Here is a 17,643-nt window from a genome sequence, read left to right as displayed (position 1 = left end):
TAAATAAGCAATGTAAGAAAAACAGATGAATAAGTAAAACAAAACGTTCCTCCAATTGTTTAAATATTTCAATGTTTNTCATATATAATAATTAAATTAATCAACTATAATTAACTTTACTGTTATTCCTTTAAACTGTAAATACTATGAGATTGGTAATACATTTTATGTATTCTTGTCTTCACTTTTAATTTGTGATTAATTAATTAAAAGTTCAAATAATCGAAGGATTTTAAAAGCACATTCATTTCATTTCATTTTTATTTATTACTGCAGATTTATATAGAAAGGTCACTGTTGGAGTATTTTGAAATGCGCGGTTTAATATTTCAGTGACATCACAATAGAGCAGGTCAGTATTAGGGAAAATCACAAAATTGACCAGGACCGTTCTTTAATTTATACCAAACAAAAAAGTTTTGAATATTAGTGGTATTTCATATTCACTTAATTAAGTTTTGATCTACGTAACGTGTTTGTTAAAGTATTTGGAAATTGTTTGCTTTCGTAACAAATATAAAATAAAGACATCATCAGAAAAGTTAATATTTATTATTAATTGTAAGAGAAATTATGTACTAATGAACACAAAAATAAATATAATTCAATCTAACTAAATACAACGGAATCGATGCAATTCATTTTTCACAGTAAATAAAATACTGCACAAAATATACATTTCTTTTTCAATAACAAATATTTGTCTATTTGGAAATATGAGTACAAAATGCAGTCCTTTAATTACAAATAATTTACATTTTTACAAAGTAATGTTATAGGATGCTACAACTGAAAAAACAAAATACTACAATGTAATTAAAACCACTTTAAACATAACACATCAGCGTCATTATATGAGAAAAATTAAGTACGTAATTAAGTTTTATATCTAAACAAAAGTTAAGTAGTCGGCATATAAAAGAAGTACACAAACAATTAAACGAAAAAATTCAAAAAACTATTTCAAGAAATGTATTAATAGAGAAAAAAACAACGCTTTTTGTGCTTTTAATATCGACATTGTATCACCGCTGCACCTCCTCACAGTTTAAAGCAAATATTGGTAATTCTATTAATTATCTCGTATTCTCGTTAATTAGTAATATTTATTTCTGGAAATTCTTTATTTAATTTAACGAGCTGGAAATAAAAAGCGATTCAATATAGGAATGGTAAATCAGTGATAAAATTGCTAAATACAATACCTGAGCCTTTTTTATTCTACTACACTTGTACACGTCTAGTGTTTTAAGGAATGGTAACGATAGAGCTGCTTCTCGACAACTTCTTACAGTTATATTAAGTCCTCGTAAGTCCAGAACTTTTAGCTGGGTACATGTTTGTAAAATTGGCTCAAGATTTTCATCAGTTATACTTTTCCAACCGTATATTGCAAGCCTAGAAAATGCAACAAGTTTTAATTTACCATTGATGACCTTTAAGGATTGGGGCCGAAAATGGTATAAAAATGGCTCACATAACAGTTAAATGATTTTAAGATATATAAGACAAGCAAAAAAAAAACAGACGCAAGCAAAGACTGAATTACTTATTTTTGTAAAGATCACTTTGTAGTTTTGAAGGAAAGCTCGATTTTAGAAGGAAAATTTTTAAGAAAAACAGTACTTTTCAAGTTTTGTACATCCTGCAGCCAACTGTTGCAAGGAGTCTTCCGGATCGCAGTGAAAGGGGCCCCCCGTTAACTCCAAAACACGTAAATTTGGACACTTGGCTATCGATCTTAAGCCTTTTGCTCTAACTTTTCTTTTTTCGCATATATACAATTTTTCCATTTGTGGATTATAATTTCCAATTATATCGGCAATTGTGTTTGTCTGGAGATTCGTCGTGTCGGCTTTAATTAATAAGTAATTAAATGGCAGTAATTAGTAATTTTGCAAATAAGAAATACTTACTCAAACTAAGAATTCTTAAACGTTGGTTACTCTTAAGCAATTCTCCTACTATAAACACAGGAACTTCACATAGACAAAATCTTAGATTAGTTAAGTTATGTAATTCTGGCAGTGTTCTAAATGAGCCTTTGCATCTCAGTAAATGTAATTCTATAAAAAAAAACAGTTATTGCAATGATTAACTACATATTAAAAGTTATACTGAGTTACGTACTTCTTAAATTACTACATTTTGAGAGCTGTAAAGATACCTCTTCACTTCTACAATTTTCTACATATAAGGAAACAACACACCCTCCACACTTATTTAATAATCTGTAATGTTTGTTAAGCAAATTAAATAATTATATGATAAGAGTTTAAAGACTATTATGCATAGGTACAGCTGTGTGTAATGTAGAGACCTACTAGAACTTACTTTATGATTTGATTATCAAAATGAGAATAGTCATCTGGTGGTTTTCCCTTATCATAATGCTTGTAAATGATTTGAAGCTTCTTTGGAAATGATATTTTTGAAACATAGGACTCAATATGTTTTGGATGATAAGAATACTAAAATTGAATTTAAAAAACAAGTGTAAATTTTTGGCTTAAGTAAAAGTATACACCTGTTTACCTTTAAACAAACTTTCTGATATAAAATACCATCTTGAGAGGCTAACCAAAAACTCCTACATAGTAGTGCACACTTGGAAATGCTTTGGAAGTCCAAGTACTTAAATATACATAAAACTACCTCATGCTGAAAATAGATAAAGTAATACAATATAATTTGTCCATCTTTGTTTAATAACGATCTTACTGGTAATTTGGCAAAATAATTTGTTGTCTGGCTTGTTATAACCTCCTGGGTTCCAATAACTTGGGACAGTAATTCAGAAACTTTGGATTTTTTTCTGTGAGGCTCTATACCTTCAAATGAACACCTTCGGTTTCCGGATACATTGTTTATGTCGCTCATTATACTATTATAATTAAATTAAAATACTAGTACCTTATTAAAAATATAAACAAGGTTATACGTCAAACAACCAACAAATATTTGGTTTATACATTACCAGGACGTTGAACATTAAAATAAATGGTTTGCTATGTCCTTATAAAATCCATTTTCTTATAAATTATGGAGTAATTCATACTATTATATATTAATTTCTAAAAAATAAATAACATCAATTATACTTGTAAACTACACCAATCACACAAAAATATACTCTATGATTGGGATTTGGAAATGATTTCGAAGGTTGGAAAGCACCTAACCAAAGAGAATTGTATTGATTTTCTATTGCATGTTTTGCAACATTAGTACAGCTGTTTTGAACTGTCAGAAGTTGTTGAACTGTAAAGAACTAAACCATTAAATAAACGTGGAAGGAATTAAGTTTAATATTTGTAGGGTGTATTGACTGCCTTTTTTACTATCGTCACATTAAAATTAAAATTAATGTAACAGCTAGTACGTAACATCAATTGAAAGTGCAGCTAATGTGAATGACTCAGATACAAACAATTACATGGATTTATAACGACTCTTCGTTTTTTAAATAATTGTTTATCTAAAGATATCCTTATAAGTATTTAGTACGTTCTTATTTCAATTCAACAAATGCTTGCTGATATGGCTAGTGTACCTTTAAGAAAGTATAAGAAAGAGAAGAGTGAAGTAAGTGGCTGTTTAAAATATATGATTTTTGGATTTAACGTTTTATTTTGGGTGAGTATTGATCTTCATATAAAAGGCAATAAAGACTTATAACAACATTTGTTTTAGTTGCTAGGTTTGGGAATATTAACTGTTGGTGTATGGGCTTGGAGTGAAAAAGACATTTTTAACAACCTTACAAAAGTTGCCAATATTGCTCTAGATCCTGCATTTATTTTAATGTGTATAGGTATGTATAGTAATTGGATGCTTTTTAATTAAAATAAAAGAGATCAATCATTTTGTGTGGGTGAAATGTGTGGATGAGGTTATTGTTCAAAATAAGGTAAATGTCTTCCAATTTAAATAATTTATTCATGTCATTGCCCCATTAGCTTCCAAAATAGGGCATCAGCAAGGTTAAATTGCATTAAGACAATAGTTAAATATTTAATGAAAAATTACAGGATAATCAGCAATTTCCTCTTTACCACTTAAATGCTTTGAATAAGTGTCTGTAAACTTGTATTATATAATTACTTACTATTAATAGTAATAAAATATTCTAATATTCTAGGCACAATAACATTTATTATTGGTTTTACTGGCTGTGTGGGAGCATTGAGAGAAAATACTTGTTTACTGGCTGCTGTAAGTATTGAAAATTAAGAAATTAAGCCCTTAAGAGATGTTAATTAATGACTTATTTTTTAGTATGCCATTTTCTTGTCAATATTGCTATTACTAGAGATGACCGTAGGCATATTAGGTTTTGTATTCAAAGATTGGGTAGGTTTGAAAACAAATGTGAATTTCAGTTTAAACTTTTGACTATTTTTATATCTTTATGTATTCCAGATAAAGTCTCAAGCAACTGCAGGGTTTCAGGCATTCATTATTCACTATAGAGAAGATCCTGATCAACAGAATTTAATTGACTGGATTCAAGAAGATTGGGTAAATTAATTGTAGAATCATTATTATGATTCTTGTATGCATTGCGTCATTTTATTATAAATCATGTTGTATTCCAGTTGCAGTGCTGTGGTATAGAGGGTCCAAAAGATTGGGATAGAAATAATTATTTTAACTGTTCTTCACGTGAAATTGGCAGTCGTGAAGCCTGTGGTGTACCTTTTTCTTGTTGCAAACGGAAACCAAATGTAATTATTTCTATATAAGTATTTTTTAACTTTTTTTTTGTAATTTACCAATAACACACTTATTGTAATGTATATTTATAAATTTTCTTTTTAGGAAATTATTAAGAACAAACAGTGTGGCTATGACGTGCGAAAGCCTGGCTTTGTAAGTAGTTTTTTTGTTTATTTAGTAATTGTTTGGGGATAATATAATAATTTAGAATAAAATTTCAGTTAAAGAGTTGCAGTAGATATTGGTGTCAATTCATTTTAGTAACTGAATATAAAGGGGACTACTAATGTAACTATGGGTTGAATGTCTCATATAATTAATATTAATTGTGCATGTAGTGTAATATAACATTTTTGCTAACATAATGAAAGATTAACTTGTGGAAAACGCCTTTGATTAATATTTCAATACAATACTTTTGAATGCAGCCTGGAGATCGTCACATATTTGAAAGGGGTTGTTTAAGAGCTGGGGAGGAATGGATAGAGGGGAATTTAGTTCCCGTAGCAGGTGTAACTGTTGGAATTATGGTTCTCCAGGTATAACTAACGATTGCATGGCCTTGTTACTTTTTGCTTGCTTATCTCACAAAATTTTGCATGATTACTGTGAGACATTTTATTTTCAAATACTAACACAACATGCGATTAAAAGTAATATAAAAAAAGGTAAGTGACGCATGTGGTATAAAGAAATTAATTTTTTAAATCGTTTTCGTACACGATATGTTGCTTTGTATGTATGTAACTCATTTCAGAATTTTGATTCCACAAAAATTATTAACGACAAGGGGTGTTTAGAAGCAGCAGAAGAGTGGGTACAGCGCAACATGATTTCATTAACAACATGTGCATTCTTTGTTCTTTTTGCACAAGTAAGTTTTTTATTTTGCAAAGTATTTTAAATAAACAAAACAATTTTCGACACTATTTATCCTTGTTTTTAACAATATAAAAAATTGGTCACCTTTTTATTATTAAGGAGGAACTGGAGGTAGTTTTAACTTTCTCTGCTGTTGATTTCCTAAATCTTTGAGCAGCTTCAGTTTATCTTTAAAAAATTAAATAAACGTTTAATAACTGTAGGATAATATCCCAACAAATTTTCAAGGTAAATAAACATAATAAAATATCTTTTTAAATGCATTCATTCTATGTTAATGCTTTGAAATGTTGCATGAAAAATGTTGTTTTTATTATTTTCATTACAATGAACGGCAATATTTATGCATTGTTCTTTTATGTGACATTATTTTTTACGAGTTTCGCAGTTTTGCTACAATAAGAAAATATAAATTTTTTAATGAATTTGTATTTTTGCAGATATTAGGGATTTGCTTTGCTCAGAATCTGAGAGCAGATATTTTCGCTCAGAAAGCGAAATGGCACTGACAATCAAGAATTCCCGTAGCTGTGTAGTATAATATGGGATATTATGCAGCATGGGACACCAATATGTTATTATCGACTCGCAGTTTGAACCAAAATGATATTGCAACTTGTAATTAATAAGTTATTTATATGCTCGTTGATTTATTATGTCCGCGCGAATGTAAATGTGTGTATACATTGAATTGCAAAGTGATTTTAACAGTTTTAAGAAATAATCAGCGAGATTGATTGGTTTGATCTTTAAGTACTGTTTGTTAGAGCTGGCATATTTTTGTAATTCGCTGTGCTATTCAATTAATGTTCCAATGTATTGTATCAATTATTGTTCAAAGTAATATATAAGGACTTTTTTCTTAATTAGTGATGTGTGACTGATTTAATAAGTCATTATTTTGTATAAAGGACATAATTGTACGAAAATGCCCCCTATAAGAGTGAGTAATAAGTTTTAAAAGAATTTTATTGTTTTACTTTTTCTTGTACTTATTGTAATAATTTATAACATTTAGAATCACTTCAATAGTTAAACACGAATAGTTTGATGATTAAATTAGGTCATTTTTGAAAGTTTACTATTTTATTTGTACTTGTACTATTATTATTGATTTATTTCGTTTTATAGAAAATACATCGATGGTACTGAGAAAATACAAAAATTTGCCAATTGTGTTTAACTATTGGAGTAATTTTAAATGTTATAAAGTATTAGTATAAGTATAATGAACGATAAAAAAAAAATAAAAGTTACTTTTGAAATACTTATTAAACTCACTGTTTATTTTTTCTCTAAAAATATTGCATATCCAATTTTTTTAAACTATGCTAGCTTCCTGTTTAACGCCCAATTTGCGTAATTAATGTTTTATTCAGTCAGCAAGAACGAAATCAGATACTACATAAATATTCTAATAAACATTAAGTATTAATGACGACATAAAATTTATTTTTCTATTGTCTAATTATCATCAAAACTAATATGACAAACAAATAAACATATTTATTGTTCACGTAAATTTGTGTAGATGATATAATACATTTATTTGATTTATGTTTTTAGCTATTTTTGTGAACAAACAATAATTTCTCATACTTTTAGTTAAATTATTAATTATGCTTTGATAAGGGATGCAACTACTTATCTTTCTTAGATATTCTCCATTCTTCTTCCTAACTTTTCCGTACTATTTATTTCGAAATTTTGCACTGTTATTTTAAAAAAATACGACAAATTGTAAATATAATAATAATTTTTTCTCTTTTTAAGTTAGTAACTTTTTTTGTATAAAACAGGGATTGATTCTTGTAAACCTGTCAGGTCAAAATAATATAAACTATAAATGTTAAAAAAAAACTAAATTGTCATACATGTTATTCGCTTTTAATCGTACCTATACATTCCCCTATTTAGTACAATTTTGCCTAGATTAATGTATTGTATTTTATTCTCTAATAATTTGTTTAACTCTTAGCCTATTCCTGGTCAAATTTTATCAGCATATTGTAAAATGCTAAAGATTTATTAATTGTTTCAACGTTGTAATGCTACTGTTGTTAATTAAAATTTGTGATAAACTTTTACATTTGTAAGTCTTGATATTAATTGTATTACAATTTGTAACTACATAAAGTGTATCAGTATTTAGTCCTATGGTTGTGCAGCCCTGCTGCCAATAATTATTGTACAATTGAACAATTTTGTATTCTACAAAACATGACAAGAAATATATGGCGTTTACATATTAATAATTCTTTTATTTCTCATTACACGAATATTATTATTAAAGATAACTAAAATTAATTTAATCATTATTCTCAGAGCTTAGTAAATACCTTCCAACTCCATCTAATTTCTTCTTTTATATTTAATATATTTTCATAACATATTCCTATGTTGAAGTGTACGATGTGTTGCATACCTATTTACGAACAATTCTTTTAAATTTTAATCATTGATTACTATCTATGATCTATTAAAAAACCATAATGGCCGACATCAGTAACAATGCGACAACAATTGAAAAAGAATGATGGCCGACAACTGCAACAATTAGAAAAGAATGATGGCCGACATTACGTCATAATGGCCGACATCAGTAACAATGCGACAACAATTGAAAAAGAATGATGGCCGACAACTGCAACAATTAGAAAAGAATGATGGCCGTCACTACGTCACAGTGGAGCAATAAAAATGGCCGGTGGCTGGGGGAAGAACTATTAGTTTTTAACAGAAATAATGCCGCATAGTACGAATTTGATATCGCACTCGAAAACTCTTGACACCATGAAATTCTACGTACCTTTCTACATATTTATCATTTCTAAAAGTTTAGTAAATACCTTCCATTTCCCAATAGCTTTACGAGCGCTCTTTTATATTTAAATTAAATTATTATATTGTGACATTTGCAGGCAACCCAACGTACAGTGTCACCAAAATTTAGCAGAAATAGTGTCGGACAGCACCAAGTTAACAACGGACACGAAAACCAATGATATTATGAGATTCTACGTACTTTTTTTATATAATTTTCAGTTCTTAGAGCTTATTAAATAACCTTCCATCTGCCTATAATTTCATGAGCGCTTTTTTATGTTGAATTTAATATGAGATATTTTGCAAAAAAATATTCCCGAAAGTATCTATTTGGCAACGCACTTGAAAACCGTTGGTACCATGAGATTCTACGTACTTTTATACATAATTATCAGTTCTTAGAGCTTAGTAAATACCTTCCATCTACCAATAATTTCACGAGCGCTTGTTTATGTTGAATTTAATTTGAGATATTTTTCAAACAATTACACCGGGAAGTATCTATTTGGCAACGCACACGAAAACCGATGGCACCATGAGATTCTACGTACTTTTATACATAATTATCAGTTCTTAGAGCTTAGTAAATAGCTTCCATCTACCTATAATTTCACGAGCGCTTTTTTATGTTGAATTTAATATGAGATAATTTTGCAAAAAATTACGCCGGAAAGTATCTATTTGGCAACGCACACGAAAACCGATGGCACCATGAGATTGTACGTACTTTTATACATAATTATCAGTTCTTAGAGCTTAGTAAATACCTTCCATCTACTTATAATTACACGAGCGCGTTTTTATTTTGAATTTAATATGATATATTTTGCAAAAAAATATTCCCGAAAGTATCTATTTGCCAACGCACTTGAAAACCGTTGGTACCATAAGATTGTACGTACTTTTATACATAATTATCAGTTCTTAGAGCTTAGTAAATAGCTTTCATCTACCTATAATTTCACGAGCGCTTTTTTATGTTGAATTTAATATGAGATAATTTTGCAAAAAATTACGCCGGAAAGTATCTATTTGGCAACGCACACGAAAACCGATGGCACCATGAGATTGTACGTACTTTTATACATAATTATCAGTTCTTAGAGGTTAGTAAATACATTCCATCTACCTATAATTTCACGAGCGCTTTTTTATGTTGAATTTAATATGATATATAGTATTTTGCAAAAAAATACTCCCGAAAGTATCTATTTGGCAACGCACTTGAAAACCGTTGGCACCATGAGATTCTACGTACTTTTATACATAATTATCAGTTCTGAGAGCTTAATAAATACCATTCATCTTCCAATACTTTTACGAGCGCTTTTTTATGTTTAAATAAATTACCAATTCAAATTAAAGTCAAAATTAGCCAAGACGAAGATATAGATCAAAATACAGTTGAAACTAAAAGTAAAACTAGCAAATTTAAAGGGGTGCAAGAAAATTGTCAATATAGAGTGCAGAACGGAGATACAAGTTATTACAATTTTACTTTACTGGGTAATAAAAATCAATGGAGTCATATAAATCCTTTATTAACAAAATGGGTAACAATTCCTCTAAGTCTTTTTCTATATATTTCATTACTTTGAACTTCAGCAGATGTAAAATGTTTGCCTACATCTTTATTGTCTTTAGCAAGTTCAGTCATATCTAACGCTACAGCATGATTTGGATTGTAATACATATTTATTAACGAGCACGCCACTGCAAAACCGAACCTGGCATACTTTCGCCAGTGATTCTGTAAAGTAGAAAATGGGAAAACTTTTTCTACGTCAGTTTCGAGATCTGAAAGCGCAGAAGCCAAAGTGTTGTGATATAATTTCAAGTAGTAGTCCAAATTGTCGAAAACTTCCTGAGGTCCATTACAATATAAGAAATAACTCATATCGATTACGGGTGATGATAGTCTTGAGCATTGCCAATCCAGAAATTTCATTTGTTTCAATGAATCAGGCTGAGATGGATCCTAAACAAAAGATATCAGATTTTATACGACTCTGGTTCTTCACCCAGATATAAAGAAATTTGGATTCATTTCTCAATAACAGAAAAGTTAAACAAATACGTTTAAGGGGATGTGTCCTTTTATATGTAGGTATATTACAATTACTTCTTTCAACAACAAAAGAAGGTATTAGAAGGAGTAGGAAATCAATTGTGGACACCCTCCTAGCCGTGAAGGGCTAGTTGGATATAAGTTCAATTGGTATTTTGAAGAAACAATCTTTTGAAATATTTTGTTATGTTATTTTAATACGTTTTATATTTGAATTTGATTGGATAATTTTTAATTAAACGGTAAATAACCTCTAGGACCAAAACATTCGCGAAAGAGTTCCAAAAGCGTTTATTGATTTGAATCAATCAATCTGAAGGAATTTTGTCTTACATACCTCAAACTTTAACATAAAATTGTTGCACCAACTGTCTCCATGAATTATGACGACCTTGTCGTTATCTTCAATTGCATGGCCCATAACGATTGGTTCAATTCCATTTTCTATAAAGTTGTCAAGTGCTTCGCAAATTTTTTTATCCTCAACGGGATCGAATAAGTTCATAGCGTATTTCACATTCATTGTTAACGAGTGTAGAAATGATGGGGTGGTTTCAAAGAAATTGGTAAGTACGTTGACATGAAGTTTTTTCGCCAAATCATCAAACTCATCAGGTTTCTGGTCTCGAAAAGCAAAGGAAAGAGCGTGATACTTGGCAGTTTCTTTGAGAATAAATTCGACACATTTCGTCGTCATTGGTTTCGTTTTATCCCAAAGAACGAAACCGCTCTTTGTTAGGTCTTCAAATACCAAAAATTCGTTATCGTAAATTGCGGAACTCCTGTAGCATTTTACAGTACTTTGAAATGGGTCTGTCACCAATTTTTCTTTTTGAAACTTAAGGTAATTAGGCAGCACTTCTTCATACATTGCAATCTCGTTAACGAATATGTCCCGAATTGGGACTGCTTCCCGTGAATCCTTCGGAGCAGATTTTAAGAACAAGTGGAGTGTTTTGCGTGTAGTTCCATTACCAGTTTCTTCAATTATAATTGTACTAGGTATTCCAAGGTATCCTCCCCTTGTTGTGTCAGAAATCACCACTTTCGGTTTGACTATATTGTTCTCCTTTGCGATTTGTTCGATAATCTCACTAAGCACATTTTCTGATTCGCTCATCTTGAACATCAACGTTGAAATAAACTGTTCGTGTAGATGAGCAGATATTTAAAACGTAATGGGTGACATTGCAACAAATTGAAGTTTCAATGAAACCGTTTTGTTGCACAACATATTAAATTACTGCGTATGTATGTATGTAAATAATAAACATAGTCAAGAGGCAGCAAGTACATATATATAAGGTGTTTATAAAAGGTTGCATTATTATATTCGTAAAAAGCATTTTATCTTTCTATTTAATGATTAAATTGACAATCAATAAGTAAGTGGTACTTCAGTTGGAATGATAATTAAATAGCTCTTAAAAACTGGAAACTAAAGGCTGATTGAGATCTACAGAAGGCTGGAAAGCGAAAGTGAAATAATGTTTAAGAAAAAGTTAATCAAAAATATGGACACATAATGTTTGTGGAAGATTAAATCTGTAATTATATCCACTTCCTCGTCATCATTTCTAATTTTGATTCTTTTGTATAAATTCTTTTCATTTTCTCTTCCGTGAATCTCAATAAGACCATAACTCCAATTACTCCAACTCCCTTTACATTAAATTCAAAGCTAAAGGCACAGTTTCCTAATTGTCTTAATAGCCCTCGTACTATACAGGTGTCACACAAAATACGAAAATCATTTTCATCTGCCTATGTCATGAAACTAAATATTTGAAACGAAATTGTAAAGTTGTCTTGCATGACACAAAATACTCACACAAAAAAGTAAGCAAACAAGTAAGTTTTAATTTATTTATATAAATACAANTTTTTGAAAGTAAAATGAAAAGAAATGTCCTTTCCCATATCCTTCTAAAGTCGACCTTGATTGTAGAAAAAGTGTCTCAAACTGATACCAATCTTAAGAACTATCAATCTAAGAACTTCATTTCTTATACATCATCAGGATGTATTGTGTCCTAAGGAACAAAAGTCTGCATCTAAGCATCTTGGAAAAGATTTTGTAAAGAAACAGCAAATGTATGACCAAAATTGATCAAGAACAAGATCTCAATATTACATAACGAGCCTTGTACATTGTTTTGGAAATGTAGAGTTGATCTTGAGTTTGCAGGATGTAGTATAGGTATTTTAGTCCTTTGAAGGCTTACTAAATAGGTACTTTCTATGTCCTTATAATTTCACGGGACCTTTCTTTTGTTGGTGTTTCAAGAAAAGTTTTCGTGTTTTGGTTTTGTTCTTTGACAAATTTGCTTTATTCACACTCAATGAAACATGTTAAAAATGGGTTTCTACTTACAATTGGGCAAGGGGACAGTTGATGTCCGAATTAAATCTATTACGTTCTTTTGAACAAAACATTCCTTTCTGCTTCATTAAGCTATCCTAATTAAATAAATAATTATAAATAATTTAATTTTGTTTTGATCTTTATATTTTTTTGTGGAACAGAGATACAAGTTATTACAATTTTACTTTTGACTTTAGTTTCTATTTGTGCTTTACTGGATAATAAATAATTAACACAGTCATATAAATCCTTTATTAACAAAATGAGTAACAATTCCTCCAAGTCTCTTTCTATACATTTCATTACTTTGGACTTCAGCAGATGTAAAATGTTCTTCTACATCTTTATTATCTTTAGAAAGTTCAGTGATATCTAGTGATACAGCATGGCTTGGATTGTAATAAATACTTATTAAAGTACATGCCATTGTAAGACCGAACCTGGCATATTTTCGCCAGTGATTCTGTAAAGTAGAAAATGGGAAAACTTTTTCTACGTCAGTTTCGAGATCTGAAAGCGCAGAAGCCAAAGTGTTGTGATATAATTTCAAGTAGTAGTCCAAATTGTCGAAAACTTCCTGAGGTCCATTACAATATAAGAAATAACTCATATCGATTACGGGTGATGATAGTCTTGAGCATTGCCAATCCAGAAATTTCATTTGCCTCAAGGAATCTGGCTGAGATGGATCCTAAACAAAAGATATCAGATTTTATACGACTCTGGTTCTGCACCCAGATATAAAGAAATTTGGATTCATTTCTCAATAACAGAAAAGTTAAACAAATACGTTTAAGGGGATGTGTCCTTTTATATGTAGGTATATTACAATTACTTCTTTCAACAACAAAAGAAGGTATTAGAAGGAGTAGGAAATCAATTGTGGACACCCTCCTAGCCGTGAAGGGCTAGTTGGATATAAGTTCAATTGGTATTTTGAAGAAACAATCTTTTGAAATATTTTGTTATGTTATTTTAATACGTTTTATATTTGAATTTGATTGGATAATTTTTAATTAAACGGTAAATAACCTCTAGGACCAAAACATTCGCGATAGAGTTCCAAAAGCGTTTATTGATTTGAATCAATCAATCTGAAGGCATTTTGTCTTACATACCTCAAACTTCAACATAAAATTGTTGCACCAACTGTCTCCATGAATTATGACGACCTTGTCGTTATCTTCAATTGAATAGCCCATAACGATTGATTCAATTCCATTTTCTATAAAGTTAGCAAGTATTTCGTAAATCTTTTTATCCTGAACGGGATCAAATAGGTTCAAAGCGCATTTCATATTCGTTGTGTACGATTTTAGAAGTGATGGAATGGTTTCAAAGAATTTAGTAAGTATATTGACATGAAGTATTCTCGCTAAATCATCAAACACATCAGGTTTCTGGTCTCGAAAAGCAAAGGAAAGTGCATGATACTTGGCAGTTTCTTTGAGAATAAATTCAACACATTTCGTAGTCATTGGTTTCGTTTTATCCCAAAGAACGAAACCGCTCTTTGTTAGATCTTCAAATATCAAAAATTCGTTATCGTAAATTGCGGAACTCCGATAGCATTTCACAATACTTTGAAATGGGTCTGTCACAAGCTTTTCTTTTTGGAATTTAAGGAATTCAGTTAACACTTCTTCGTACATTACAATCTCGTTAATGAATGTGTCTCGAATCGGGAGTGTTTCCCGTGAATTCTTCGGAGCAGATTTTAAGAACAAGTGGAGTGGTTTGCGTGTAGTTCCATTACCAGTTTCTTCAACTATAATTGTACTAGGTACTCCAAGGTATCCTCCCCTTGTTGTGTCAGAAATCACCACTTTCGGTTTGACTATATTGTTCTCCTTTGCGATTTGGTCGATAATCTCACTAAGCACATTTTCCGATTCGCTCATCTTGAACATCAACGTTGAAATAAACTGTTCGTCTAGATGAGTATATATTTAAAACTTAATAGGTGACATTGCAACAAATTGAAGTTTAAATGGAACTGTTCCATTGCATAACATTAAATTATTACGAATGTAAATAATAAAGATAGTCAAGAGACAGCATGTTTGAATAAAGCATTTATAAAAATTTACATTATCTGATTTATTCTAAGAGGCAACGAGAAGGATTTAAAGTGGAAAGTTTAAGAAGGAACGAATCAAAAATATGGACATATAATGTTTGTGGAAGATTAAATCTGTAATTATATCCACTTCCTCGTAATCATTTCTAATTTTGATTCTTTTGTATAAATTCTTTTCATTTTCTCTTCCGTGAATCTCAATAAGACCATAACTCCAACTCCCTTTACATTAAATTCAAAGCTAAAGGCACAGTTTCCTAATTGTCTTAATAGCCCTCGTACTATACAGGTGTCACACAAAATACGAAAATCATTTTCATCTGCCTATGTCATGAAACTAAATATTTGAAACGAAATTGTAAAGTTGTCTTGCATGACACAAAATACTCACACAAAAAAGTAAGCAAACAAGTAAGTTTTAATTTATTTATATAAATACAATTGTTGTTACCATATGGTACAAATATTTATGATTAGATAAAACCATTATTCACGAAATGTGTGACAACTCCTCTCATTCTTTTCTTGTACGTTTGATTGTCTAGGATTTCAGAGTTTGCAAACGTTTCTGCAAAATTGCTTCCGCTTTCCATCAATTCGCTAATATTTAAGGCTTCGTTGTGGTTCGGATTGTAGTAAATATTTATTAACGTACAAGCTACTGCGAGACCAAATTTCGCGTATTTGCGCCAATGATTTTTGAAAGTGGAGTATGGAAAAACTTTTTCAACGTCCGTTCCCATGTCTTTCAGAGATGTGCCTAATGTATTATGGTATAATTTCATATAATGTTCTAAATTGTCGAACGCCTCTTGCGGGCCATTACAGTAGAAGAAGTAACTCAAATCAATTACTGGAGATGCCAATCTTGAGAACTGCCAATCTAAGAACTTCATTTCTTCTACATCATCAGGATTATTTGGGTCCTGCAGGACAAAAGTCTACATCTAAACATCTTGCAAAATTTAATGTAAAACAAAAACAAACGCACAACAAAATGACAAAATTGATTTTGTTCTTAGTATTAGTCTTAGAGATTGAGCTTTGCTTATTGTTTTGGAAATATACAGGTGATAACATAAAATAAAAATATTATAGTGTTGGTTGTGATCGTTCAAATGTAATTTTGTTCTCGAGGAATTAAACAATAATTTTCTGTGTTTTTGATCTTAATCTTACAAATTGATCCTTAATTTTGTTTTGCAAAAACAAGTTTTACCCTAAATTGATATTGGTGTTGTCAACTAAACAACTATTGGTATTGTTATTGGTCTTTTGAGTTTTGGCTATTTTCTTGAAAAAGTATATGTAATGCTGACGAAATTATGGTATCAGTAGTTACTATTAATACAAGATCAAAAATAAAAACAATCCTTTGTTTATACAAAAATGAAAATATTGTAGTTACCTTAAATTTGAACATAAAATTATTACACCAACTGTCTCCATGAATAATTACGACATCGTTGCCGCCCGAATTGCCCAAAGCTGTTTCTTTCAAATCGTTTTCCAGAAAATGGTTAAATTTATTGTAAATTTGTTCGTCTGCTCGTGGATCAAAGCATTTTAAAGCGAACTGGGCATTTACAACAAGAGTTTGCAGTATCGATGAGCTTTTACAAAAGTCGTGGAATGCCCTTAGCGAAAGCTTGCTCGTTAATTTGTTAAACACATCAAACCTTTGTTCACGAATTGCGAACGATACTGCGTGATATTTAGCACTTTGTTTAACGACGAATTCGATGCTTTTCTTTGTCATTGGTACGACTTTATCCCATAGGAGAAAGTTGTGCTTGGTTAAATCATCAAAAATGAGAAGTTCCTGGTTTTCTACAGAACAACTCTTGTAGCATTTCGTGATACTTTCAAATGGTTCTTTTACCCCTTTTTCTTTTTGGAATTTAAAAAATGTTGGTAGCACTTCTTCGTACATTGTTATTTCATTGAGGAAGGCGTCCCGGAAAGGGAGGACATCCCTCGAACCCGTTGGAGCTGACTTCAAAAACAGATGAAGCGATTTTCCCTTGCCACCGCTTTTATTGGTTTCTTCTATCGAAATTTTGTGAGGGATTCCCAGGTAACCATTTTTCACAGTTTCAAAAATTGTTGTTTTCGGATTGACGAATTTGTTCTCTTTTGCAATTTCCTTAACCATTTTGTTTAGTAGATTTTCTTGTTGTTCCATGTTTACTTCTTCGCTCAAAAATTGTTTGAAATTGAGGAACCCGGAAATGAACTTGTACGTTTGGATCTGTTCAATGTCAATCTGGTGACTTCTTGAAACGCATTTATTCACTTATCCTATTATATAACCGCAAATTATAGAGACATCATAAATAATAATTACGATGTAGCAAAATACAAATAAATATTGCATTATGAAATTAATTATACGTAGATGAATCAGCAAATTAAGTGTACAAGTCGGGCAGGATTTCTATTATTCATTTGTGCATCGGATGCAACCGAAATTATTTAGGTACAATTTTATTTTTTTTAATTATCATTAGTTAGATAGAATTTAACTTGACAACAAAATTCGAAAGTTTTAAAAAGAATGAGTAGATATACCAATTGTATCCAATATCCATAATATCTAAAATTGTAAGACAAAATGTTGTAAACTTATAATGCCTGTCTTTTATTGAACATTATTAAATAAATTGTAAGAAGGTCAAATGCATAAGTAGTTTGAATTGATGC

At 30.4% G+C, this 17,643-nt stretch overlaps 5 protein-coding genes across 9 annotated transcripts; 1 reads left to right on the top strand and 4 right to left on the bottom strand.

Moving 5' to 3' along the window:
- Positions 1 to 604: 604 nt before the first annotated feature.
- Positions 605 to 3,140, bottom strand: LOC108734728 (F-box/LRR-repeat protein 4-like). 2 transcript variants are annotated; one of them, XM_018466377.1, is made up of 9 exons: positions 2,978 to 3,140; positions 2,722 to 2,913; positions 2,536 to 2,661; positions 2,335 to 2,471; positions 2,131 to 2,231; positions 1,917 to 2,066; positions 1,627 to 1,855; positions 1,206 to 1,398; positions 605 to 1,140 (listed from the first exon to the last, which is right to left on the bottom strand). In XM_018466377.1, the coding sequence occupies exons 2-9, from the start codon at positions 2,878 to 2,880 to the stop codon at positions 1,093 to 1,095; spliced, it is 1,143 nt and encodes a 380-aa protein (XP_018321879.1). In that variant the 5' UTR covers positions 2,881 to 2,913; positions 2,978 to 3,140; the 3' UTR covers positions 605 to 1,092. The 2 variants fall into 2 exon arrangements, with proteins under 2 accessions (XP_018321879.1, XP_018321878.1); XM_018466376.1 differs by having other exon boundaries at positions 2,722 to 2,884.
- A 64-nt stretch (positions 3,141 to 3,204) lies between these two features.
- On the top strand, positions 3,205 to 7,853 carry LOC108734729 (tetraspanin-5). Of its 4 annotated transcripts, XM_018466378.2 has the most exons (10): positions 3,205 to 3,636; positions 3,694 to 3,814; positions 4,142 to 4,215; positions 4,279 to 4,353; positions 4,423 to 4,521; positions 4,599 to 4,727; positions 4,822 to 4,872; positions 5,148 to 5,258; positions 5,477 to 5,593; positions 6,042 to 7,853. In XM_018466378.2, exons 1-10 carry the CDS (start codon positions 3,529 to 3,531, stop codon positions 6,108 to 6,110), a joined length of 954 nt encoding a protein of 317 aa, XP_018321880.1. In that variant the 5' UTR covers positions 3,205 to 3,528; the 3' UTR covers positions 6,111 to 7,853. The 4 variants fall into 4 exon arrangements, 3 of the variants coding, with proteins under 3 accessions (XP_018321880.1, XP_018321881.1, XP_018321882.1); XR_001937431.2 differs by lacking the exon at positions 6,042 to 7,853 and having other exon boundaries at positions 5,148 to 5,387; positions 5,477 to 5,562; XM_018466379.2 differs by lacking the exon at positions 5,148 to 5,258.
- A 2,098-nt stretch (positions 7,854 to 9,951) lies between these two features.
- Positions 9,952 to 11,757, bottom strand: LOC112904980. The gene is made up of 2 exons (XM_025976392.1): positions 10,833 to 11,757; positions 9,952 to 10,405 (listed from the first exon to the last, which is right to left on the bottom strand). Exons 1-2 carry the CDS (start codon positions 11,622 to 11,624, stop codon positions 9,953 to 9,955), a joined length of 1,245 nt encoding a protein of 414 aa, XP_025832177.1. The 5' UTR covers positions 11,625 to 11,757; the 3' UTR covers position 9,952.
- Positions 11,758 to 13,067: 1,310 nt separating this feature from the next.
- LOC108734690 lies at positions 13,068 to 14,815 on the bottom strand. The gene is made up of 2 exons (XM_018466339.2): positions 13,979 to 14,815; positions 13,068 to 13,551 (listed from the first exon to the last, which is right to left on the bottom strand). The coding sequence occupies exons 1-2, from the start codon at positions 14,768 to 14,770 to the stop codon at positions 13,099 to 13,101; spliced, it is 1,245 nt and encodes a 414-aa protein (XP_018321841.1). The 5' UTR covers positions 14,771 to 14,815; the 3' UTR covers positions 13,068 to 13,098.
- Positions 14,816 to 15,329: 514 nt separating this feature from the next.
- Positions 15,330 to 17,281, bottom strand: LOC108734748. The gene is made up of 2 exons (XM_018466411.2): positions 16,349 to 17,281; positions 15,330 to 15,866 (listed from the first exon to the last, which is right to left on the bottom strand). Exons 1-2 carry the CDS (start codon positions 17,123 to 17,125, stop codon positions 15,414 to 15,416), a joined length of 1,230 nt encoding a protein of 409 aa, XP_018321913.1. The 5' UTR covers positions 17,126 to 17,281; the 3' UTR covers positions 15,330 to 15,413.
- Positions 17,282 to 17,643: the final 362 nt, after the last annotated feature.

Source organism: Agrilus planipennis, unplaced genomic scaffold (genome assembly GCF_000699045.2).
Source record: "Agrilus planipennis isolate EAB-ADULT unplaced genomic scaffold, Apla_2.0 scaffold66, whole genome shotgun sequence".
NCBI classification, from domain to species: Eukaryota; Metazoa; Arthropoda; class Insecta; order Coleoptera; family Buprestidae; genus Agrilus; species Agrilus planipennis.
The sequence above is the reverse complement of the archived record's forward strand: the minus strand, read 5'-3'. Positions and strand labels throughout refer to the sequence as shown.

What these genes read in the sequence shown, in the direction of transcription:
- LOC108734748 (XM_018466411.2), bottom strand. Translation starts at nt 17,125, where the DNA reads ATGGAACAACAAGAAAATCTACTAAACAAAATGGTTAAGGAAATTGCA. An exon ending in ATTTTATGTTCAAATTTAAG is followed by an intron (nt 15,867 to 16,348) that starts GTAACTACAATA and finishes TTTGTCCTGCAG; the next exon opens with GACCCAAATAATCCTGATGA.
- LOC108734728 (XM_018466377.1), bottom strand. Translation starts at nt 2,880, where the DNA reads ATGAGCGACATAAACAATGTATCCGGAAACCGAAGGTGTTCATTTGAA. An exon ending in ATCAGAAAGTTTGTTTAAAG is followed by an intron (nt 2,472 to 2,535) that starts GTAAACAGGTGT and finishes ATTCAATTTTAG; the next exon opens with TATTCTTATCATCCAAAACA. An exon ending in GTAGAATAAAAAAGGCTCAG is followed by an intron (nt 1,141 to 1,205) that starts GTATTGTATTTA and finishes TTTTATTTCCAG; the next exon opens with CTCGTTAAATTAAATAAAGA.
- LOC108734729 (XM_018466378.2), top strand. Translation starts at nt 3,529, where the DNA reads ATGCTTGCTGATATGGCTAGTGTACCTTTAAGAAAGTATAAGAAAGAG. An exon ending in ACGTGCGAAAGCCTGGCTTT is followed by an intron (nt 4,873 to 5,147) that starts GTAAGTAGTTTT and finishes TTTTGAATGCAG; the next exon opens with CCTGGAGATCGTCACATATT. An exon ending in TCTTTGTTCTTTTTGCACAA is followed by an intron (nt 5,594 to 6,041) that starts GTAAGTTTTTTA and finishes GTATTTTTGCAG; the next exon opens with ATATTAGGGATTTGCTTTGC.
- LOC108734690 (XM_018466339.2), bottom strand. Translation starts at nt 14,770, where the DNA reads ATGTTCAAGATGAGCGAATCGGAAAATGTGCTTAGTGAGATTATCGAC. An exon ending in ATTTTATGTTGAAGTTTGAG is followed by an intron (nt 13,552 to 13,978) that starts GTATGTAAGACA and finishes TCTTTTGTTTAG; the next exon opens with GATCCATCTCAGCCAGATTC.
- LOC112904980 (XM_025976392.1), bottom strand. Translation starts at nt 11,624, where the DNA reads ATGTTCAAGATGAGCGAATCAGAAAATGTGCTTAGTGAGATTATCGAA. An exon ending in ATTTTATGTTAAAGTTTGAG is followed by an intron (nt 10,406 to 10,832) that starts GTATGTAAGACA and finishes TCTTTTGTTTAG; the next exon opens with GATCCATCTCAGCCTGATTC.